Genomic DNA, 26,186 nt, shown 5'->3' with positions numbered 1-26,186 from the left:
TTTTTTTGACATTGACAGGAGATTTGTACGTACATTTACGCACACACTCAAACGTAGTGTTGTGCTACATAGACAAGTACCGATTAATAGTTGAATTTAAGAATGTAATGTTCTAATATCTCTGATTTTAAGCAAAACTTGAAGTATTCTTTATTACATATGCATACAGCATCACGCCTTTAGTTGGTTAGACAGAGCCAAGAGTTACGAACATCGAAAGTACTGCAATGTCAACACAGACGGTATTTGGTGGTGGTTAGCAACAGCCAACGTCGTGGTCTCAAGCTATGATATTATGCCGAGCGGAGACCAATTTGCCTTAATAGGTATGTTTCTTTGTGAACGCGCTTACCTCTTTATGATAATAATAAGTACACAACAAGTACTTATTATTATCATAAAGAGGTAAGCGTTTGTGAGTTTCTGACTTTAAGTGACAAAAAGTCAGGTATTTCTATGAAACGGTTTGTATAATATAGGTATTTTCATTAATTAGAAACAATTAATTAACATATATCATCTTTTGGGCTTTATAAAAAAGAAACGTACAAATACCATAACACCATTATGTTGAGGTAAATAAAATTCTTAAATACTTTCAAATAATATATTCAGGTCATAAGTTCGCCTAAGTACCTATTTAAATAATATATTTTTATATAACCAAAGTACATAAAGATTGCTTACCTACACAATAAAATGAGCTTTTAATTGAGTAAAGTGACACTTTGTCACTATTGTGTACAAAACAAAATTGAACTAAAATTAAACGGTAACAAAAAATGTCTATGCAAACAATGCAACAAAGAAAAATTGAAAATAAAAATAAATTTCATTAGAAAATAAATCTACTACTTAAGTGTACAAAGTATAGTCTTATTTTTCATTAACTATTCTGTTAGGGACATTTAATTAACATAGTAATTTACAGCTAAATTGGAAACGATGGTAAATAAAAGTCGATCACGGAAAACTATAAATTCTGTTGCTATAATGTTTATTTATTATTATATATCATGGAAGACAACCAAAACAGTTTCCGCAATTTAAAAATTATTTTATTTTCCTTGCCAAATTATTTTCTGTGATCGACTCTCAATTTAGTTAATGACAGATTGTACATAGGAATCACCCTGTGGAATCACCACAACTATTCTTAAAATAAATTACCACAAGTATAATATTTATTGGTTTCAACCCGATTCACAAGAAGTGAGGTTTAAACTGGCCGTAACGTGTGCACAATGCATATAAAAGAATTTTTCCAAATACTGGAACGTTATAAAAAAAATGGTCTGACCCTGTGACCAGATGACAGAAATGAAAATTTGCTATTGATTCCATACATATTGGTGCGGCTACGGGTTTACTAACACTGTATAATGAAGAAAAACATTTTAAAAAATTAACACATTTTCATATATATAGATGTTATATATACATATAGATATTATAATGACTACAAAAAAAGAAAAATAAATTAAAAATCAAATATCGCGTAAAAATGAGAACATGGACTGATTAATAATTGAATTAAACTTGAACCAATCGCGTCTAAGGCTGCGGCTCGATTGTTCCGTCGTCCTCCGTTGCGTCGACCTATCGCGTTGTCGCTCCGTTGTTTTATATAGGTATAAGAAAATGTGTGGAGTTTTGATTTGTCAATGTTATACATTGACAAATAAAACAAAAACTCCACACATTTTCTTCGTTGATCATGAGCATTCATTGAGCTCCATGGCTCAACGCAACGGAGCAATGGGGCACAGACGAAAAGGAACAATTAAACGAGATTATCTAATCAACACGAGTGCAACTTGTCAATGGTCTACGAGATCTGAACTATAGTCGAACGAGTGACGGATGAAGCCTAATTTTAAATTAATTTCTACGTTCAGACGTAGTCACACACGTTTATCGCAACCAGTTTGAACCGCTCTAGAGCAGTGTCTATAAGTCGATCTTGGGCCGGTACTGCAGCCGCAGCGGCGGGTCGCGGAACCTCCAGCGCGTCACGTACACGAACTTCAGCGTGTGGTCCTTGCCCAGCAACTCATCGTTGCACAGGATGTCAATCTGGTACGATATTATGTGATTCAAGTCTTATATCGTATTTGGTCAATCATTTTCTAACATGATATATTACAAAACTAAACACATTATTTAAATTAGGATGATATATATAACTTACTAGGTTTGCCCACATTTGTATATGAGTAAAAAACCGTTTCCCATGGAAATTTCAGGAAATCCCTTCTTAGTGCTCCCCTACATTGTCCTAGGAACCTACACATCAAATTTCAGTTTTCTATGCCCAGTACTTTCGGTTGTGCATTGTCTGTCAGTATGTCAGTAACTCAGTAACACAAGAGTTTTATATAAAGTGTATTGACTTTCATAGTGCAGAAGAAGCACAAATGAACAATAATAAAAGAAAAGCGTGATATTTTTGTTGACTTGTGCAACATGGCTTTACAGAAAAAAATATGTCCTGAAGACTGCATGTGTGGATGCGTCATTATTTGCCAAAGTATGCCTGGTGATGTTAATATTAGAATTTTTCAACAATATTCTTAATTCTCACGTCCGTAATTCCATATCTATCATATATACCTGACGTCCATAATTGAGAATGCTATTGTTATCTATCAGTTGCAAAGGCTATGTATGCAAAGGCTATGTATATATGTACCAAATAAAAGCCTGTATTTACTCAGTAATCTTTCTAAGAAGGCAAAAAGGAAAGGAACTCACTTCTCTATATTTCTCCATTCCATTTAATACTTTTTTAGCTACAAACTTCTTAAGGTGTGTTATAGTGGCCTGCGCCGAGCACCGGATAAAGCTGCGTTTCAGTGTACGCAGCGATGTCGATATGCACTCCAGACACACATTGACCTAAAAATTTTACACAAATGTCAAAGCAATTATTCCGAAATGAAACTTAACATATGTATTTTTTTTTCACTTAAAATTTTCAAAAGACCTATAAATAGTACTAGCTGCGTCCCGGGGATTCGCTCCCGTGGGAATTTCGGGATAAAAAGTACCCTAGGTGTTATTAATTAATATCAGTTAAGTGACACATTGTGAATTGACTATAGAACATTGTTCAATGTCTGATAGGGACATATCTTCAAGGCTAGGCTAGGCTTCCAGTTATAGAGGTGTACAAGAATACTCTTACGTTTACTTATATACCTCTAGAGCTTTATGCCCGTGATGTAGATGCATCAGCTGTGTATATTATTCAATAAATATATATCCCAAAGCCCTGCTGTATCCTAAGCCAATGAGACAATTGATGTACCTGTTCATCCTTCCTATGACAGTCTGTGTTGTCAGGCTGGTCAGGTTCGTCGCCCCCACCGGGCTTGTCATTGGCTAGGGCAGCATCTTTGGGACATGGCAGGTTCCGTGCCCGGTAGAAATCCCGTTCGCGCTTCAGTTCATCTAGAATTTATGTTGTATTTGATTAACCCATTAGATTGTTTTCCAGGATCCATAATTATTTCTACTACTATAATAACTTATATTAAGAATGGTAATAAAATATTGAGCCATGGCATAAGTAGGTACTCATTCATAGTATTGACTATTTTCATTGTCAGGGTCATTATTAATGTATAGAAATTGAAGGATAAAAGTATACAAAAACCAAAAATATATCCTAGTAATTAAGAAAATAATTTATTCAAGGTAACTAAAACATCATTTGATTGCAAAATACAACACAATAAAACTAAAAGTCTACATTAGCTTCAGTGTATGTGGAAGCAACAACAGTTCTGATAGCTGTTGCAATTGACTCTCAGTGCCCAATGATGCAAAGCACAAAATTCAAATTAGTTATTAAATACTTTTGAAATTTATTTACTAATTAATGGAGGGCTAAATGTAGTATGAAGTCAATTACTCGCTCACAACACATTTAATTGTTTTATATGTTTAAGGTCCACATAATTGATAATAGTGAACGATTTCACTTTCAACTTTCAGAAAATTTAGTGTCAATAGTCATACTCACTGTCCTGAAGGTCTGGAACTAGTTTGTAGACAATATCCTGCATAGTCCGATCGAAACTGATGTACTGGAGAGGATGGGACTGGTGGATCACTATATTGCATGTTGGGCATGTGTTGTTCTCCTCTAAATGTTTCACTAGGCAACTTTTACAAACTGAAATAGAAAACCAAGTTTTGAGGTTATAAATTACAGTTAAAACAATTTATAGTGGTAATACGATTCTATTCAGTTATTTACACAACTTGTAACGTGGTATTTACCCAATTTTAAAGCATTTGGAATGAAATCACATTATTTATATGAATATTTTGGAATATCTTACACAATTTGTTAACATATTAAATGTAAACAGATGTCAATGTTTTCAACAAACTTTAAATATTATCAGGAAAAATTAATCACACAAAACAAAAAGATAAGAGCATTGTTTCGTGAAAAACAAATCAAGATAAACATAACAGTACTAACATGTATGCAGGCACTCAGTTACTGTGGTAGCGTCAATGAAGTATCCACGGCAGATCTTGCATGTAATGTGGCTATTTAGTGTTTTCAATTTTATCCTCCTTTCCATGGTCATCCTAAAACTACGGCAGCTAAGACATTAGGCGAACAAATTAAAATTAAGAGAAATAAAAATAATTAGAACTAGAACATAAACGCTAATTTCACGATCAGTCGACTCGTCACACACACGTACAGACAAAAAAACTTTCGCTCACTCACTTTGACAAGCATTCACAACACAAGAATTTCAGCGTTTTGATAATGACAAAGTACATCTTTTATTTTAGGTAGGTACCTAAATTACAATGTAAAAATTAAAATCCGTAATGTACCTAGGTACGCAAGATTATTGAGGAACGGAAAAATAATATTTGACCGTTACAAGTTATTTAGATTTTTTTAATGGTAGAATTGGATTTTGTTAATTATGAACAAAACGCACCAACGCTGTATATGTTGCCCAAAAACCGGTAAATATCGAAATTTGATACCAGAAAAAAAATGTAATAGAATCGGATTTGAAAAAATAAACAAAGATAAAGTTCAAACGCGACCATAGACAGACAAAGCTAGCGCTATGTCTGGTTTCTTCTAATACGCCCTGAAATTAGTAGGTACTATGCACGACGTACTTATTAAATCCATGATATACGCGCATTTATTTCTTGTACGAGATAAATGGAAGATTTGACGGGGTCTTATAGCTTTCTCTGTCCACTGTCTAAGGAAATGGTAAAAGAAAAACATAATACAAATCTATAATACATATATTTTTTTCTCATACAGCTATATATTACAAAAATGTTGTTCTGACAAGATGGTAACTTACACATAAAAATATAATTTCTTTCTAATTGTGATTCAATATTATTAAAATAATGAGAACTGTACATAAACCTATTTGATCTTAAATTTCAACATCCTATATAAATAGGTATAAAATACTTGGCTCTAAATAGTTACAATTTATCCTAACTGTGGGTCTCAATTTAAGAAACAGTATTCACGACGATGACAACATTTCTGACTTATTTCTCACAACCATGTAGACCTAATAATTAAAATAGTTGCACACGATGGGAATAAAACTTAAGTTAGGCATTTTAAATAAATAAATTATGGCTTAATAATTATGAATATGTTAGTAGAGGAAGTAATAAATAAGCGAATAAATTAAATAAATAAGAAAAACAAGCATAATCCCTAAATCTTCGAGTTCTCGATGTAAAATCATTTATTCGATATTTAGAATCAATATTCTTTTCTCAGAATTAGTTTTTGAGCTTCTCGCAAAAACATAATAAACATAGTATCTAATTTGAAATAAATACATAGTAGCTAAGCAGATTTTTGATTTCGAATAATTGATGGCGCCACTGTACCAACGTTTGACTTGAAAATTACAGATGCATTTTAGTTCTAAATCCACGTCTATGGTTCTCGCCCTAAAATAGGACCACTCTATATTTTACCGTGGATGACGTACGAGGTATACAAGGGATAAACCGTCTTGTCGGCTGATAAATCCTTCAGTCAAGCTAAAATTACAGCCCAACATTCAAAATAAAAAAAGTTTAAAAATACACCCCGGGCATTGCGGCGTCATAGCTACAAATGCAACCAGGATCACTCGAGCATTAGAGAGGGAACACTCAAAATGATATTGCAATCAAACACAATACCAAAAATCGAACAAAAACACTAAGAATTCTCACATTTAACATCGGAATCATTCCGAATCTTCTGAATCGAACTGTCCAACAAATTGAACACACTTTCTTCGCCTTCCCTTATGACATGTTTGAAGTAATCCGACGAGGGCACTGGCACGTTCGGTTTCATGTGATCCCTTTTGAAATGCCGACTCAAATGGCTGGTCTGAGAAAATTTCCTTTCACAAATTTTGCATTGGTATTTTTTCTCGCCGGTGTGAACAACTTTGTGTTGCTTCAAAGCTGAGGACGTGTAGAAGGTTTTGCCACATTCACACTGGTAGTCTCTCTGCCCTTTGTGCCTCTTCAGATGGACGTTGAACGCGCTGCATGTGACGAAACCTTTGTGACATTCTGGACAGTTGTATCTATAAATAAAAATAAAATATAAACATATAGGGACAAATCACACAGATTGAGCTAGCCCCAAAGTAAGTTCGAGACTTGTGTTATGGGATACTAACTCAACAACAGTATATTCTATAACATTTGCAATGCATATACACCATAAATTTAATTATCACAAAAATGGGGCTGTCAGTACCTATTACTGATAATATGTGCATAGTCAAAACATAAAAAATCGAAATTCAAAATTTATTCACAAAATCTATAATAATTGGTTATAATACTTAGAGTGTGCCACCTGACTACTACGCTTCATAGTAAAGGTAGGTTCAGTGCAGCGGTACACAGTTTCATTGATAAATTCGGGCAATTCTTTTTTATTTATTTATTTTTTGCCTATGCCGGGGTCATTGTACGCGAGAGCGAGAGAACACGATAAACTATGAATTGGAATAATTGGAGTTTCAAACTATGTTCATAAATACATTGATATATTGGGATAAACGCAAACCTCAATAACAAATTGGTGAGAAACGATAATCTTAAATTTTGATTACTCACACCTATTAATAGGGTCTTTAATTTTTATGGCATAATAAAAAAAAATATGGTGTTAACATCCAAGAACCATAGAACAATCCAATAGAACAGAAATAAATGATGGCGATGAGTTATTTCGTCTGGCAATATTGGGCCCCCAATGTTGCCAGACGAAATAACACTTTCAATCAAAACAAATATATTTATTGTACAGGTATATGATATATGGAACATGTACTGTTTATCAACCAATCTTGACCATTAGATTAGTTTTTACTACTATTATCATTTCGGAACGACCACTGATAAGAAATGCCTAAAAACTCATTAAAAATAACAATTTGAGCATTAGCATTAATCTAATTTAATTTCGTATTTTTGACTGGTTGTCAAGCAAAAAAAAAAATTTGAAGTGTCAATTTAATAAAGGTTATCAAAAATAGGACGTACGTCAACGTTTTGGTCTCATCATCAATCAATAAGCCATTTAAACGTCCCCACTGCTGGGGCACTGACCTTCCTCACGGATGGTTAAGGAGTATGGGCCATGATCCACCAAGCTGGCCCATTGCGGATTGGCGGGTTTTAACGACCGCAAATACAACCGGGACCAATCGCTTTACGTGCCTTCCAAAGCATGGAGGAGATCAAGATAATTTTTGCCTCCCATCCAATGACCGACCATTGTGAGAGTGTCTTAACCGCCACTATCACAGGCCTAGCGCGCTAACCACTCCGCCATTGAAATCCTCACCGGTCTCGTACTCATTGAGCTCGTTTAGTATATGTTCGACATTTATGTAATGACAATCTGATTTTGTAAATTTTTTGCTTTTTAATTTTAAAAAGGTATTACTAAAAAGCATTTTTTTCCATTTATTTTGGCAAATAACAGTCATTATACAGAATATTTACTACAACAAATTTTATGTACTAGACAAAAACAGTGCCGAATCTGATTTAGATATACATAAGAGATACATAATATATTATTTATTTTTTATATGAATTATGGTATTTATAAAACAAGGTCATATTACCTGACTTCCCTGGTGTGTATCCGTATGTGAATGGAGAGGTTACCGGAGGTGGCGAAGGTTTTAGTGCACAGGTGACACGAGTAGGGCTTTTCTCCGTTGTGTATCCGCTGGTGGACTTTCAGATCTGCTTTTATTGGGAACCCTAAAACATTTTATAATTAATTTGTCTGTTCATCTAATCATGTTCATGTAATCTATAGAAAAATGAGCGGAAATGTCTGTCTGTACCTTTCCCGCAGTCCTGGCACAGGAAGGGCTTGTCCCCCTTGTGGCGCCGCATGTGGATGGAGAGCTGCGCGCCCTGCACAAAGTTCTTGGAGCAAACGTCGCAGCTGTACAGCTTCTCGCCTGCCGTAAATGTGACTCATTCAAATACCAACTAATATTATAAGAAAGTAACTTTGTTTGTTACCTCTTCACGCATTATCTACTGGACCGATTGTTATGAAATTTGGTACATATAGGGTATTTTTAATCCCGAAATTCCAACAGAAGCGATGCGCGGGGTGCATCTAGTAATATATATTCAATTACTAACTAATATTATTAATACGAAAGTAAGTTTGTTATCACTTCACTCAACTCAACCAATCTTCTTGAAATTTTGCATATATTATGTAAACGCTATATCTATTACAAGGTCCTGTTAAGATTTGTTAATGAATTGTTTTTTTTTTTACATTTGTGGTGTCATAGTTACAGATTTGTATTTTACTAGTTTTTGCTCGCGGTTTCGCCCGCGTGAAATATTTAGACTCTTCTAGTTTGCCCTACAAACTTTAAACCCCCTTTTTAACCCCTTAGAGGTGAATTTTGAAAAATCCTTTCTTAGCGGATGCCTACATCTTGATAGCTATCTGCATGCCAATTTCATACAACGATACATACCAGTGTGTATCCTGATGTGGTTGACGAGGCCGGACCTCCTCGCGAACTGCTTGGGGCAGTACTCGCAGTGGTACGGCGTCTCTCCTGTGTGGAGCTTCTTGTGTTGGAACAATGCGCTGTGGCCTCTGCAGAGGAAAAAGCGCTAGTAAAATATCCATTTTCTCCGATAATCCAAACAAAATTCTTACATATTATATTATACAAAGTGCGTTCATTGTAGCGGAAAATGCGTTAAAATATATATTTTCTCTGATAATGTAATTAGTACAAGATCCTTAGATATTATAAAGAAAAGTCTCCTGTTGCGTCTGTCTTATCTGAATCTGAACAGAATAAACTCAAAATCTATGAGACAGATTTTTTTACACTTTTCACCAACAGTGTGATTCGTAAGGAAGGTTAGGTGTATAATGTTTTTATATTCCATAATATAAAAACATTTTGCCCAAGCGAAGCAGGGAAAAACCGCTAGTATACAATAAGTGAGACTACATGTTCTATTACAGTGATAACATAGATTGGTGAAGACCTTTTTAAAAGACGAAAATCAATAAAATCGTCACAAAAAACGTCATTATCCCTTACGGGGCAGTCAGAGCTTACAGTTGAGAAATTCGAAGGTCACGTGTTACTTCAAATTCAAAATTCTTTATTCAATTTAGTATGATATACATGACTTATTGACGTCAAAAAATTACTTGAAACTAAGTCTACTGCCGACAAGGCAAGATGCATGCAAGCAAGTGGTTGTTCACAGCGAAATCATTAAAAAAAATAAGTTTATTTTTTCTCCCGGGCTTCACAGGGTCGCAGCCTCGAATACTACCTAAAGCAGGCAAAGGTAAGTAGATTACATACCTAAAAGTAGCAGGGCAATCGGAACACTGGTAGGGCCTCTGGTCTGTGTGGCAGATCTTGTGTGCTTTCAGGTTGCTCTTCGTGCTGAGGAGTTTCCCACAGACGTCACATTGGTGAGGCTTCTTGCTTGCTGATGGAGAATGCTGCTCGTCTTCTGGTAGAAATAGAATAAAGTACAATACAATACCTTTTATCCCAACTAATATCATAAATGTGAACATATGTTTGTATCTTGCCGCGGTATTTCAAAGCGTTTGGATTTTAGAAATGATTACTTCCTCAAAAAAAAACTGTCGGATCTAATGACAGCGCAGGCGCAGCGGTTGAAAAAAAAAGAACTTTACCTTTCTTTTTTCTGCCCCTTTTCTTTTTTTTTTCAATGCCCGATTCTGGAATAATAAACAAGGACAAATATAAATTATTATTTTTTTTCTAAATTTTTGACAAGGCTTCAGTGCACTTTGCGTGACTATGTCACTTATCTAGCTTTCATAATGCTTGTACACAAGATATAAATGGATTTGGCCACCTGTGATAATGGACTGCTCAACACACAAATATAAATATGACATAAAAGTTTAGATAAACCGTAGGACAGTGGCCAATATTGCAATGCTCCAAGCACCAGGTCCTGTGTAATTCTTCATTAATTCATGTGGATCTATGTTATTTAAATAAAAATGATTTAATTTTATATTTTTCATAAAACCAAGAAAAATGGGATTTATTTCTATTTATTCTATTGGTTACTACAATAACACATCAGTACATTATAAAGTGGACTAATTTAAGACAATGCTGCAGTACTACCATTTTTACAGAACACAGTTCAATTGAGGAACCTAAAATGAATCACATTCATACTGAAAATTACTTGATGGTACTATTTGTGATGCAGATCAGTTTAGGTCACAAAGTGCATTGCGTTAAGAGATGATGGTAAGCCTCACAAGATTACAAAATGATAATAATAAATCTTAGTCTAAAAGACACATTGAGAACTCGGTTTGTTTAATCAGACTGATGTTTATTAAGAACAATTATAATAGACATACATATATGCCAATTCTGATTAACGTGACCCAGACCCTCAAAATATATATATATATATATATATATAATTGGCCCAGTAGTTTTTGATTTCATTCATTACAAACAAAAATACAGCAGAGCATGCATGGAGGCCGAGGAAACTACAAGCCACCTCCTATTGGAGTGTCATGGCGTCGCATCAACAAGAGAAAGAATGCCTAGGAAATCCAGAGACCATGAGCGAAGCCTGCCGTACGCCATCGGCGGTGCTCTGTTTCCTGAAGGAGCTGGGCTGGCTGGAATAATCAGCGGCTCAGACGCCGTACGCAGAATGGGTCCAGACAAGAGGCCTAACTCCGTAAAATAGTCCAGTAATAACTGGGAAGTAAGAAGTAAACAAAAATACAAAACTTTTCTATTTATGTTATGGGTGGATATAGATTGAAAGTAAATACCTCACCTCTAGCTCTGTCCTTGACATTCTCAGGTATATCATCATCATCAGTGTCCCAAAAACTCTCATATTCATTGTAGTTCACTTCTGAAATCAGTCATTTTTGATAGTTTTTATCAAGTGCTTTTTTAACAGCAACTAGTAAAACTACTACTAACTGCATAATAAATGTTTATAATACAAGCAAGTTGACTCACATTTGTCATTCTCATAAAACTAACTCCTGACATATACGCATATATCCGCAAAAATGTCACATACAGGTTTCTGGCTATACTTTCTAAAAATATTGTTTCTGTATGAGTAAATCTGACATCAGTTGATAACAACACCAACATGTTAAGGGTCCTCAGATGATGTGAAGGGATGTGAATGGCCCTAGTTACTTAGGTCATATTATTAGGAGCTGTGAAGACTGATACCGTTATGTGTACCACTGCTGTGCACAGGCTTCCTCTTTTCTCTTCCATTTGTTTGGGTTTTGAGCTGTTTGATGCCAATCGCACTGAAGCTTGTCTAGAATGTCCCCATGGTGATCTGTGCCCATCATTAACAGCAAGGGGATCTATTCAGATCGATTATTACATAAGTAATACTAATACAAACAATGACAAACCACATGTTTGTTTATAAAAAAAAACAAATGTAAGTATTAATTACCAACCAATTTTGACTTTTTCATCAGTGAGTTCATCCTTTACAACATCTAACAGTGCGTTATCCTCGTCTTGTGTGACATCAGTCTCACCATTTGAAACACCAGTCACTGGTAATTCTAAGTCAACATCACTGTTAGGATTTTCTAGCAGATCTAAGTAACATCTTAATTGTTTGTCACTCTCTTCGCATTGCTGGTTAAAAATGTAAACTTTTTTGAGCTGTCTACAACAATCTTTACAAATCTGCTTCGGTAATTGATCCTCTTGATTTGGCTATAAAAAATATTTATATAAACAATATTTTTTTAAACATGTTAAACAATTATCTAGACTAGATTGATTGTGAAATATAAAAACTCTAATCTAGGAGGAACTTACCTTTATTTTAGTACAAGTGGACAGCATTTCAGAATATGATGTTTTTACATCATAGTTGTTGAACATGTCTAATAATGTACTATTATTGGACTTTAAACATAGGCGACATATTTCAGAAAAATTCATATTTTCGACAAGAAAACAGAAGAGTAAAATTTTATATTATTGTTCAGTAAAATTAAAATAAAACAAAAACTTCGAATAAAAATAAATGTTTGCTTCATTCAGATCAGAATATTTATTTTTGACATTGATTGACAGCAAAACAACTCTAGTGTTGAGGAGTTTGAGTGGAGTGGAGTTTCTTTAACGAAATGCAAGCTGACTAAAGCTCGCGTATTGAAAATGAATATCGATTATATTTTTTCGATAAACACCGAGCATCCCTAAACAAAAAAAATCACATGCAGCAAACATGTCACGTCAAAACCATCGACCGTCACGTCATGTTATGTCAAAATTTTCAAAATGTCGTCTAGTTAGTTATTTCGGCGATTTCTAATGTAACAAAATCAATGTTTTTTGGGTTTTAAACTAAAAGTAACAGGAGTTTTACATCGAGCCCAGTGAATAATATTATGTGAAAATGTCTGCGTTACAGAAAAGTATACTGAAAAGCAAATTGCCGCCTCGATGTCCTAAAACTTCTGGCATACCAAAGTATGATTTCATTGTTTGTTATTAAACAATGTCTACTTATTTTAGTCTTCTTATTCGTTGGATGAACTATTACTAATATTAAGATGTGATACAATGGCTATGTCACACGCAGTACCTATATAAAAAAATTATTCTGTTAGATACTTGATATATCAAAACATTTTAGTAATTTTACAATTTCTATGTGATTTAAATTTATATTTATTACCAGATTGGCTCCGTTTGGTGCTACCCGTCGCAAAGATTACACTCCTGTGTCGTGGAAGCAGTACTTTGACCGGTTTGTGGATGTGGAGACTGAGTGTGGGGTGTTTAGAGTTTATTTATCTCCGGAACCTGATCATCCCGAACAATTGAGGATTGTCACTTTGCATGGAGGTGGTTATTCAGGGTTGAGTTGGGCTTTATTCACTGTAAGTATAGTAGAATGTAGATGCTTCTTGAATTTTATTCACATTTCAAATTACCAATGTGTGCATTCTATTTACATGTAACAAAAGTATTTATGATCTAATCACATGCGGTTGGGTCTCTGTATGGGTGAGTGTTTCAAGAAAAAAGGGGATAAAAGTACCCTATGTGCTATATTAAATTTCAGATATTGTGTACAAAATTTTAAAGCAGGTTCTAAATATCTCATGCCATTTAAGTTTGTATGCCACATAATTTTAGGTATCTTGATAAAAAATAAAACTAAATAATACTATAAATAATAACTTTCCTTTGGATTTATTAATATGTTCATATCTTTTAAAGTTCCCTACATTCTACTATTATCAATGAATAAAAATATTAAATTTCAGGAAGAAATAACCAACATGATAAAGTGTCAGGTTGTGTCTATGGATATCCGAGGTCATGGAGAGACCAAGGCCAAAGAACCCGATGATTTGAGTGCAGAAACATTAGCTAGGTGAGAAAGAGTCAGAATGTGTAATATGGGATGGAGTTTTACAGAAGAAATTACAGTCATTATTATTATACTTAAACCACCCTGCATGGAACTGTAGGTCACAACCAAATAAGTCTACTAATTTGCCATCCCACCGTAATAACTACCCAACCACAATAAATTTATTCTAAACATATGTCTCATCACACAGATAGCTTTAATCACAGGACACCATCAAAGTAAATTACTGACCTCACAGCCACTTCTCATATAATCACAGAAAAACCTAAAAGAAGTAACACCCCAGTGTTCTTTCACTAGCCACATGGCTACTCCACTTAAAAGCACAAAGAAATAAGAATGAAGAAACACAACCATGTACATACATCAACCGTCACTAAACCACAATAAATTACCACAATAAATTCAATTAACCACAATAAATTCTTATAATCACAAAGGAACACGACCACACCACACGACGCCAATCACATTTCGTTGTGGTCGACGTCGCGTCACAATGACGAAATGTTATTGGTTAATTGCATCTCACTGCGAATAGACTCGATGGTGAGACGTAAATAGCAAAGTCACACTACTCACACAGGTAATATTTATGAGTCGGCGAGCTGTTTTACCGACAATATGGTTGCTAAAATGACAATAAAGTTTTTTATTATGGATGCAGGGATGTGGAACAGGTCCTCCACAAGTTGTTCGACGGGGCAATCCCCCCCATGATCCTGGTGGGGCACTCCATGGGGGGCGCCATCGCCGTCAGGGTCGCGCACTCGCCCTCGCTGGAGCACCACGTCGACGGCTTGGCTGTTATCGATGTGGTTGAGGGTAAGATTGGCAACGAATCGTCGGCAAAAAGTGGATTCGTTTTCTTGGATATTTAGCACACTGTTATGTTCGAAATGACGATTAATTTTGTATAAATAAAACACGCTAAGTAGTTGTTGTCACTGTTGTGTGTTGGCGGTAAAAGTGAAGTGTCACATGTCGCATTAAGCCACAGACTATCTATTAATAAAGTGAGCAAGTACTAGACCAATATACATATAACATATCTCCCACCTAAGTATAAGATATGACAAAACAGTACCCGTACACAACAAGAAATAAATAATTCACTTTCATATAATAATTAACATCTCTATTGACTATTAACTAGTTATAATACAATTTATGTGTGTAATTTCTATGTTGCCTCATTTTATGTTTATTTTGAAGCAGTTATAATTTTGTCAGTTAATTTGTAGAAGTTAAGACTTAAGTTACTAGCGACCTGTGCTTTATTAACCTTCGGGAATAAATTGTGTACTTAATAGTAAAAACTACATCATAATCTGCGGCATGATTTAAAAGAAGAAAGCTCAGTAACGGAAGTGGAGAGCGACTTTATTTTATACTATGATTGTATTGTTCATATTGTTATGTACAGTTGGCAAATAAATGTTTCTATTTTAAATAAAATAATACTATATTCCAGGCACAGCGATGGACGCTTTGGCCAGCATGCAGAGTTTCCTGCGCGGGAGACCCACACACTTCAAGAGCATCGAGCATGCCATCGAGTGGTGGTTCGTGTATTACTAGTTTCATTCCACCCATACGATGAGGTTTAAAGTTTTTAATAAGATAAGAAATAAACAATAAATAAAAGTTATCAAAATATTTGTGATCAAAAAAACACCATAGAAAATTAAATATATTTTCCAAAAAGTAATGATGTAAAAGGTTGAAGAAGGTCGGTTAGGTTGTTAGTGGACCCTGGGCTCCGACGTTTAACGGCTGCGGAAGAAACCGGGAAAACGCTCAGATGAGAAAGAGATAAATGTTGAAGAACTTTTAATAACATGTTACTATTAGATCAGTAGGTTTTTTAATTTATATTAATTTTGGTATGTTTTGTTTTCAGTGTGAGGAGTGGGCAAGTGCGTAATGTTGACTCAGCAAAAGTATCAATGCCCGGTCAAATTGTTAAGTAAGTTGTGGGTTTGGATGAACTTATTGTCCAGGAACAAACAATACAAAGTCTGCCAGTTGTATTTTTAAAGCTAAGATATAAAATCTAACATATGCTGTTTTTGTTTCTTCCCTAGGGGTTTTATAGGTGACATAACATAACAGGTGACATTTTGAGTCACTTGACACTTAGCAATATGAGCTGTTTTACCGATAATTTGATGGCAAAAATATCGTCATATATATTTGGCACGTTTCATTGAATAAATAAATTGATTCATTAATAAAAAAAATGTGGAGACATTTTGTCGCGTCAGCGACGAGTGACACGAAGTACAAAATATTTTGCCTTAGTATTATTTTTTTTGTAATAAAATAAAAACATTATGATAAATATATACACATATGTATGTACTTCTTTAAAGCTGTGAAACCGGTTTGCTGGCGACCAACGAAGTGGAATCGTACACTCCAGCCGCGGAGTCTAAGCTGGAGCCGAACAGGCATACGGCCCGCGCCGACTCCATCGCAGAGGAGGAGCACGAGGCGGAGGCGGACGGGGAAGGGGAGGCGGAGGGGGAAGCTACCAGGGACGAGTTCGTGAGGCCCGGAGCTGTCGGGGATGGCAACACTGCTATGAAGTGAGTATGAGGACAAGCTCAGTGTATTGATTGTGAGAAAATTAAAAAAACGGGTACTCAGCCACAGGGACAAAGTGGTTCATAATTTTTTTGAAATAAATTTAATTTGAAGTAATTAATTAAATTTTAGCATTTTTAGTTTGAGGGTCTAATAAGGTCATATTTGCATCGAAATACTGCAATAATCTCTTAATTTCTGAATACATTATTTGAATATGATTTTTTTAATACAAAAATGTTTAAAAAATATAGGTGTCTTCGCCGACACACCGGAGCCAATGATAACTCAATAATTCCTTTTAAATTATTTGTATTTGTATCGTAAGTACACGAGTAGACATAAGTAACATTTTATTAATTGACTACCGCGACCTCGGCGGTTCAAAATTAAGAATGGTCCAGCATAATCCACGCCTACAGATAAAAAGGGATGATCGGAAGTGATCCTCTGAACAGGAAGGTTCCCCATTTTAGGAGCTAAAGTTTTGCCTGCAATACGTTTACAACGGACACAGTTATTGACAACACGCCTAGCAAGGCGCCTGCCATTTATAGGCCACATTGTTTCCCTAACCACTGCCAACAATAGTTGGGGACCCGCATGCATGTTGTGAATATGTTTTTGCTCAAAGAATAATTTAGTTAAGTGATGAGAGGCGTGAAGTAAAACAGGATGCCTTTTCTCGTAAGAATAATCAGACTCAGTCAACCTACCACCAACTCTGATTATATTATTATCTGGGTCAAGAAACGGCGATAGAGATAAAATTCTACATTTAGCTGGTACTGGTTTACACTTTACTAATGCATCATATTCAATTTGAAAAGATTCACGCTATTTAGTTCTTCTAGAGATAAAGTACCTGTAAGTTTGTTTTGAGAAGGTTTAATATTATTAACGAATCGCCTTACGAACGCAAATATCCTAATTAATTTATTTAATTTAGAAAAGTTTTCAAATTTTATTATTGGTTCAGAAATATTTGTTATATTAGATTTTATCTCCAGAAGTTCATCAATTTTATTACTATTCAGTTCGGGCCAATCTAGTTCTGGCTTAGACAAAAAGTCTGGGCCGTTCCACCAAAAATTCATAGATACCAGCTGATTCCCATTGACACCGCGAGAGATTAAGTCAGCCGGGTTTTGACTAGTCGGGACATAGCGCCAGGATGAAGGAATTGTAAGTTCAGTTATTTCTATAATTCGGTTGGCCACGAAAGTTTTTAATTTGTTGGGATCTTTGCGTATCCAAGCCAACACAATGCTAGAGTCACACCAGTGTACAATCCTTTCCGGAGAATATTTGAGCGCACCTGTCACCAAATTGCACAATCGAGCGGCCAAAAGAGCGGCACACAGCTCGAGACATGGTATTGTCGTAGGCTTAACAGGAGCTACTCGTGATTTAGCGCACAGCAACCTCACAGTAACTGCACCACTAGAATTTATTGATCACATATAAACACATGCACCATATGCATGTTGTGAAGCGTCGCTGAATGAATGCATTTCAATTTCAACAGCCTCATCAATCAGACTTAGCCTTCTACGGGACGGGATTCTAATCCAAATAATGGATCAACAAAGTTTAATTTTTAATGTGGGCCACCAAACTAGGTATTATTATTGCCTTTAGTTATTATATAGAAAGAGGACAAGAACATAATTACCTAGTTAATTTAGTTAAGTTTTAAAGAAATTGAATGAATTATTGTTTATTGTGGGAATTTACTTTTGAAGAAAGCAAGTTTTATTTGAAATATTTGTGTTTTGTCACTAATTAGTATTTACAAAACACTTATAACAACAATTGTATAAACAAGTATTGGCCATACTCCATAACATAGACTTTGAAGTCAGAAAATATTTTAATTGTTGGATTTAGGGAGGTAAAGTACAGATCTATTGAGAGGAATATGGGACGAATCTGGAACACTTAGCTCATGGAATCCGATGCTGGTTTGAAGCTTCAGCTGCTCCAATGACCGCTTGGAATTGTTTTTGGATGCTTCTGGTCTGTTCCTTAAAGGCCTTCTTGCGAAATTTAGTGACTTCGATGACCAAACTCGACGACACCGTACGGACAATTTCGATGATTGAATTTTGCTATTTCGTTGGTTCCCCTAATGGGCCACCAAAAATATGTCTTCGCCGACACACCGGAGCCAATGATAACTCAATAATTCCTTTTAAATTATTGTCAATAGTTTTTAACATACAGTGAAAAAAGTACGTAGGTAGGCGCGCCAAATTTTTAGAAGACAAAGTAAAAAAATGACTTTTCGTTGACAGCCCTGACATTTGGGAAAATTAAAAAGTTAGCCGGTGACACCAAAGCAATATAGCCAAAGGCCTAAACAATAGGCAATTTGTATTCGCTATTAACAGAAATTAGGAAAGTAATTTACACTCTTAGAAAACGGATAAAGTATTGAAACTAGACCAAACGAGAAATTAGACTGATCGTTTTGGAGGGATATTGATAAAAATATGACGTTTGCGCTAGTGAGCAGTTAGGGCCTGTTAATGTAACTTTTATTTCGACGAATTCGGTGGTGCAGTGGTAAAGTGCTTGTCTCTAAACCGAGAGGTCAGGGTTCGATCCCTGGTCGGGTCATGATGGAAAATGATCTTTTTCTGATTGGCCCCGGTCTTGGATGTACTATAAGTCTCGAACTTACTTCAGGGCTAGCTCAATCTGTGTGATTTGTCCCTATATATTGATTTCCAGATACAAATGGCGTATAGACCTGTCTCAGACGGAGGCGCACTGGGCGGGCTGGTTCTCGGGTCTGTCGAGCGCGTTCCTGAGCGCGCGCGCGCCGCGTCTGCTGCTGCTCGCCAGCGTCGACGGGCTCGACCGGCTGCTCACTGTGGGGCAGATGCAGGGTATCCTCATCACTCACTTCTAACATTCACCTCATTCACTCCATTCACTTCAATAGTTCATTCATTCCCTTCATTGACGACCTCGGTGGCGCAGTGGTAAAGTGCTTGTCTCTGAACCGAGAGGTCCCGGGTTCGAACCCCGGTCGGGTCATGATGGAAAATGATCTTTTTCTGATTGACCCGGGTCTTGGATGTTTATCTATATATGTATATGTTATAAAATATAGTAACGTTGAGTTAGTATCCCATAACACAAGTCTCGAACTTACTTTAGGGCTAGCTCAATCTGTGTGATTTATACTAATATATTTATATTATTCTATATTTGATTAAGCGTAATGTAGTGAAAAGACTATTTTTATTTCCATTAATTTATGAGACCTTAGTCTTTAAATTCACACAGTTTTTCGTCGGCAAAATTCCATTAATTTTTTGACTTCGTTCCTGTCCACACGTTTTATATCTCAAGTTACTTAAAATTTCTTACCTAACCTAAATATGTCAAGCATAACTGAATTTACCGATTATTTTAATTTAAACTTATCTAGATTTTGAGAAACCAAAAAAATTTTTCAGTGAAACGTGCTTTCGATTAAGAATAATTCTGTGAACTGCAAGCACCGATATTATTGCTACTCGCTAATATAGACGGACTTCTTCTTCATAGTCGTATTCCTCATGACTGAGGGTCGTGGTTTTTACGTGGAATGAAACACACACAACAACTTTCTTAGCATTATTAATGGAATGGTTTGCCATTGCCTTCTCCATTTCACACACAAGTTAATCAACCAGTGTGGAGGTTTCCTCACGATGTTTTCCTTCACCGGAAGCAAATGGTGGTCGATGAAAACTACTATATGAGATTGGTACACAAACCATGTAGCACGAGCAGAATACAAACCTGGGACCTTTCGATCCACACGCGGGCATCTTAACCATTACACCGCCACCGTTTCCGTAGATAATAGACGGACTAGACGTGACAAATATTAGTAGAATATTGACTTCTTAATTATGACTATAAGTAATGTACTCACGACTAATGTAATCTTTTACGGGTAGGCCAAAGTCGATAGCCTATCGCCTATAACAAGAATATCCGATTTCTAGCCCATTCCTTTGATTGACCTTTACAATTGGCTATACAGTTATCATATTGATGTACTACTTAACATTTTTCCAGGTAAATTCCAGATGCAAGTATTAACCCGCTGCGGTCACGCCGTCCACGAAGATTCACCCGCAGAGGTAGGTTATTTATACATCTAGTCGATTGATCAAAAAACGGTTATAGCCTACTACAGATTTTGCCCGCGGCTTCGCCCGCGTGAATTTCCCACGGGAACAGTTATTTTTCTGGGATGACAGGTATCCTATGTCCTTCTCCATATTTCAAACTAGATGTATCTATGAAATATTTTAAGAAGATGGTACCAAACGTCAAAGGTAACAAAAGTCTTGGCACAAGATATTATTAATATTTGTCCTTTTCTCACAATGTCCTTTTTTCGAAATGTCCTTTCACAAAATGTACTTGTGTGTTTTTCATGATAATTTAGATAAGCAATTAATTAAAACAGTTTCTTTTATTAAAATGACATTTTTGAGAAAAGGACATGAGAAATTGACATTGTAAGAAAAGGACATTTTGCGCCAAGACGGTAACAAACAACAAACATACTTTAGCATTTATAATATTAGTTAGAATATATTAGGATATGTATACATTGTCTATATATAGGTAGTTTTATTTGTGTATATGTTATGTTTTGCTCAAAGCATGTGTTGGTCAATCATTGCTGTGTATTAAATATATAAATAACTCTTTATCCATCTATTAAATGCGGAAGTTTGTGAGGATGTGCCTATATATCTTTGTTACTCTTTCACGCAAAATCTACTGAACAGATTTTTATGGAATTTGGTAAACGGGTAGAATACACATACTTGTAATAATGCATATGGTATTTTTATAACGAAATTACCATGGGAGCGAAGCACGGAGGCGCAGCTAGGTACACAACAAAAACGAAAATAAATATAAATATTAGGTCAAATCACACAGATTGAGCTAGCCCCAAAGTAAGTTCGAGACTTGTGTTATGGAATACTAACTCAACGATACCATATTTTATAACAAATACATATATAGATAAACATCCAAGATCCGGGCCAATCAGAAAAAGATCATTTTCCATCATGACCCGACCGGGGATCGAACCCGGGACCTCTCGGTTCAGTGGCAAGAACTTTACCACTGCGCCACCGAGGTCGTCTAAAATACTATCTCTGTAATGATAAAATGATTGATTTTCCCTATAAAATTTAGTTTATTGTAATTTTTTAAAATAATATTGTATATCAGGTGTCGCGAGTGGTGGCCGCGTTCGCGTTGAGGCACCGCCTCACCACCGCCACTGAACTCGGCACTCACTTGAACCTCGTCGCGGCTCCAGGTTGTTGAACTCAATACATACACGCAATAACTCCGGTCTTTCTTTCAAGTATTATTACGTAAACGATGTTATCATGTTTTACAGCAAGACTTTTTAGATTATTTCCTTGGGGTGCTACCATGGTTATAAAAAACACATAGTACGTAATTGCGATCACATGTTCTGTCTTTTTTTTACACGATATAGGAAAAAGAGACGGCATGTGAATGTTAGTAACGTGCTACGCGTATGTTTCGTGGTAGGTCTTCTGGCTCCTTACGTTCCTTTATGTTTTACATTATTATGTATTGGTTTTGAAGTAATATTTGATTTTCAATAAAATTCAACAATAAATACCGTGATTATTGTTTACATGTTTCATAATCTTAGAATATTGGGCGAAGAAATAAAATTTCAAATTACGCACGTTACAGGAATGATAGCTTTTCCTGTGCGTCAACGGTAAATTATTTTGTGTGAAAAAAAGAAAACGAATAATTGTAAAAATTGCGACGAAAAACTGTGTGAATTTAAAGACTTTAAGTCTCATAAATGGGAATAAAAAAAAGTAGTAAATGGAAATAAAAATAGTCTCTACAATGTATTGGCTTTTGAATTGGTTCCTGACTGGACCCTGGACTCCCGACGCTTAACGGCTGAGGAAGTAATCGGGAAAACTGTTAAATGAGTTTTAAATTTGGTTTGGCTCATTGGTTAAGTTTTTATAATTTACGTCATACGGAGAAAAATATTAATAAACATAGCTTATAACGGAGATGGGTATAAAAACGCATATTTCATGCTAGATTTTCATCGGCGAATAATTCGCCAAGTCGTGACGAATTACACATACAGAGGAGTGGAGTGGAGGCAAAAAATGGGAAAGTAGACCCTCGGCTCCGACGCTTAATGGCTGAGGAAGAAACCGAGAGATTATTCGCGATGACTTCGCCGATAGGTTTCAATTATCACCATGTTTAGAACGATCTATGAATCAACCTTCCAGTATGGAATATCCATATTCTACCTCCTAAGGAAAATCCTTCCAATTAATTTTGTTTTTAATATAGTTTTAAGACAATGACGTAAAGAATAGCTTAATTTATTTATACATTGATGTATTTTGAGTTTTAGTTTATACGATTACACGTGCAAAAAGTCTCATAAATATATTTTTTGTTTAACCAATAAGAAAACGAATGAGATTAACAATGGTTAGGTATTCGGAATTTCTTATAGTTGATTGTATCTCAATGATTTTATTTTTCTTAAGGTCTATGCTCTTGTTGCTGTCACGACATGGAATGAAACAACAATATTTTCATCAAATGTCATCGAAAGTATTATTCTATAATATAATAATTTACATATTTGTATTTTGTTTTTTTAATTTCAGAAAATATGAAGAATATAACATTTGTTTGTATTTAAACCACACAAATTTAAGAGTGCGTAATGAAACGAAAGAAATATCTTGTATCCAAACGGTTTTAATGTCTCACAAAATGATATAATATTTTTCTGCAGAGATTTATTTTTTAAAGGCGACACTTGTAATGCCTGAAAAAAAAATATATATAACAATGTATTACGACTGTAATATTTTTTGTGAAAATTGCGTGTGTAATTATAATAACAAATCTATTTTAATGTGAAGAAAATATTTAAAATAAAAGATTAAGTGCTCATTTTGTATTTTTTTTTCCACGTTTTTATTATTTACTAGCTGTTGCGCGAAACTCCGCCCGCGGTAGCCTGTGTAAGGATTACAAACTATGTCTATTGCAAATTTCATCAAAATTGGCCCGACGGTGGCGGTTTAGCCCTGAAAGCTTGATAGACAAACTATGCATTTATAGTATTAGTATAGTATATCATATAGAACTATAGCAGAACTGACCGCGCCATCTAGCGGCGACTGGCCGTCGAGATAGTCAATGAAATGTTTTTATTTGTTTAAAATAATATATTTATATTGTGTTACCATGGATTACTACCACTGAAACTGAACTAATTCATTAAATGTCGTTATAGCTGAAACGTTATAATATCCTGACGAATTATTTGTCTGCATTATAACAATAGCGAATTTCATGGGTTTTATTCATTCATTCCATTTCAGACAATTTATTTATGTAACTGTATTGTTCCAAGTAAAAACATACTTATAAACAAATGGCGAACTTAATGCTAATAAAAGAGCATTCTCTCCGAGCTGTACCCATTAGGACAAACAGAAAAAAATATTCTCGGAATTACGAAAAAAATATTCTCAGTATACAAATATTAACTAAAAAAAAAGAACATAATTTTATGACTTTTATTCACATAAAGCGAGCAAGATTTTCGAGTACTTACTATAAAATTATACAAACTTAATAAAACGGTAACTATGTTCTTAATAACAAATCATATTTGTACGATAAGTTCAATGACTAGCAGGCAATTAAGTATTTTGCACTTACATAAACACCGTCATGACGTCTTAGAAACAAATTAGATCTCGAAATATGACAGCATACTGCCAAACAAAGGCGCATGCGCATATATTCTGTCAGTAAAAGGATTTTTAATGAACTACATTTTTTTACTATTGCGATACCAAATCGGGACCTTTCTTTGCTATTGCAATACCAAATGCTATTAAAATACCAAATCAAGTTTATTTAGTTTGTCTACGCGCATGCGCTGTGACGACAAACTCGCGCCAGCGTGATGCATTTTTCTACAAAACAAATTCTGTCATCCATCATATTTGCTGTTGTTACCTTTAATACATTTGCTCGTACATTACCAGAACTAAATAAATAATCTTTGTCGAATACCTAGTATAATTATTTATAATACTTAGACGATAGAAGGTATAACATAGTTAATTTCGTAGAATTCCGGTTATATATGGTTACAGGTATCAAACGCGAAGTATTGCGTAAAGACTACTTGGGTACATCAAAACAAGCAACTTTTAATCTACGACTTTTCTTAAATCGTAGTTTTTTCTTTTCATTTACAAAAAATACAATCTCATTTGCGATTCTACACACCTTAACTCTATGTAATAGCCAAGCAACACGAGTTTACACGAGACAGTACAGTAGCGTTATGTATCGGAATCGAACATAGAGGTAACGTATTATAGAAACGACATTAAAACTTAAAAAAAGGATTTTTTTTATTTTATTTATAACGTTTAGACAAGTCGTAGAACAAAAGATGTCAGTCTGTATGCGCCTTTGGAAGGTTATGTGTTAGATACAAGGAACCCTGTATAAGCCTACAGAGTAACAATTTGAATAGAGGACGTCGCTACTTTTGAACTAATGTTTAATAAAAGTTAATGACAAATGATATAAATAATTCGATAATTTGTTTGGTCGTGACAATAGTTAGAATGATGCAATGAGACTTGAATTTTGAGTATTAGATATTTAGAAGTATCACTTATATTATTTTTGGCAATATTTGGTATTGGTAAATAGTATTTTAGAGAAAAACGCGGACATCGATCAATCCAATTTTAGTAAAAACACAAAATTATTTAATTACTACGTAATTTTTAAAACAAATACCGTTATACGATGCAAGGCTTAACGTTAATAAAGCGAGGCTAATTTAAATAAATAAATAAACAACCTTGTAAAAATCTCACTGTTAGTTGACTAAGAAAACATTCTTACATCTAATAAAATTTTGATCAAGTCTCTAGCGTAGTGAAACTATAGCAGACTAGTTATGTATAGCACAAAAATATAAGTTGGCCGAATTTAAAACAATTACAGTGATTTTTTTAAAAGTCGAGAACATTATATGTCCCTGGCCAATTATCTTGTTATTTTAAGCCTAATAATTTCACAATATAATAAAATTTTGCAGATTCTTTTTAACTATTGTAAAAGGACTAAAGTGCTTCAATGACTATTAAATCAGAGTAGCAAAAAGATTATAAATAACAATTGAGTTCTATTTTAGAGAATAAATATAGATTTTCTAGAAGTTAAACAGCACTCTTCATTTCTTGTTTAACGCACGACTTGAATGCTTCCCATCCTTCGTTTTTGGCGTATGACTGTAAAAAAAATTATCAAAATATACATCAAATGTAGGTGTATCAAAATGAACAACATATATCGGAATAAAATAAGAGCTTCTTTAGATTTTACCAAAGCATTTGACACTACACACAATGATATTCCCTACACACATGACTTTCATAAAATACATTTTATAGTATAGAAATATTAATACAATA

At 34.8% G+C, this 26,186-nt stretch overlaps 4 protein-coding genes across 7 annotated transcripts in view; 1 reads left to right on the top strand and 3 right to left on the bottom strand.

Annotated features, from left to right (window-relative positions):
* Window positions 1-593: 593 nt before the first annotated feature.
* l(3)73Ah (lethal (3) 73Ah) lies at window positions 594-4,737 on the bottom strand. The gene is made up of 5 exons (XM_053759718.2): window positions 4,496-4,737; window positions 4,028-4,180; window positions 3,311-3,453; window positions 2,755-2,898; window positions 594-2,076 (listed from the first exon to the last, which is right to left on the bottom strand). Exons 1-5 carry the CDS (start codon window positions 4,605-4,607, stop codon window positions 1,951-1,953), a joined length of 678 nt encoding a protein of 225 aa, XP_053615693.1. The 5' UTR covers window positions 4,608-4,737; the 3' UTR covers window positions 594-1,950.
* Window positions 4,738-5,283: 546 nt separating this feature from the next.
* On the bottom strand, window positions 5,284-12,727 carry LOC128678419 (zinc finger protein 501-like). 2 transcript variants are annotated; one of them, XM_053759965.1, is made up of 9 exons: window positions 12,444-12,727; window positions 12,071-12,338; window positions 11,413-11,493; window positions 10,265-10,309; window positions 9,921-10,074; window positions 9,063-9,187; window positions 8,403-8,522; window positions 8,175-8,316; window positions 5,284-6,614 (listed from the first exon to the last, which is right to left on the bottom strand). In XM_053759965.1, the coding sequence occupies exons 1-9, from the start codon at window positions 12,567-12,569 to the stop codon at window positions 6,236-6,238; spliced, it is 1,440 nt and encodes a 479-aa protein (XP_053615940.1). In that variant the 5' UTR covers window positions 12,570-12,727; the 3' UTR covers window positions 5,284-6,235. The 2 variants fall into 2 exon arrangements, with proteins under 2 accessions (XP_053615940.1, XP_053615941.1); XM_053759966.1 differs by having other exon boundaries at window positions 9,921-10,071.
* A 159-nt stretch (window positions 12,728-12,886) lies between these two features.
* LOC128678421 (uncharacterized protein) lies at window positions 12,887-22,428 on the top strand. The gene is made up of 10 exons (XM_053759967.2): window positions 12,887-13,103; window positions 13,315-13,516; window positions 13,907-14,016; window positions 14,684-14,841; window positions 15,491-15,581; window positions 15,920-15,985; window positions 16,392-16,607; window positions 19,342-19,499; window positions 20,686-20,750; window positions 21,868-22,428. The coding sequence occupies exons 1-10, from the start codon at window positions 13,030-13,032 to the stop codon at window positions 21,964-21,966; spliced, it is 1,239 nt and encodes a 412-aa protein (XP_053615942.1). The 5' UTR covers window positions 12,887-13,029; the 3' UTR covers window positions 21,967-22,428.
* Window positions 22,429-24,243: 1,815 nt separating this feature from the next.
* The window catches only part of MICU3 (Mitochondrial calcium uptake 3), a 66,848-nt gene continuing 64,905 nt past the window's right edge, over window positions 24,244-26,186 (bottom strand). For all 3 annotated transcript variants that reach the window (XM_053759962.2, XM_053759963.2, XM_053759964.2), the window contains one exon: window positions 24,244-26,003. In XM_053759962.2, coding sequence (XP_053615937.1) covers window positions 25,932-26,003 — 72 coding nt within the window. In that variant the 3' untranslated portion in view covers window positions 24,244-25,931. The remainder of the gene's footprint in view (window positions 26,004-26,186) is intronic.

The sequence above is a fragment of the Plodia interpunctella genome, chromosome 19 (genome assembly GCF_027563975.2).
Source record: "Plodia interpunctella isolate USDA-ARS_2022_Savannah chromosome 19, ilPloInte3.2, whole genome shotgun sequence".
NCBI classification, from domain to species: Eukaryota; Metazoa; Arthropoda; class Insecta; order Lepidoptera; family Pyralidae; genus Plodia; species Plodia interpunctella.
This window is presented reverse-complemented; position numbering and strand designations above follow the sequence as displayed.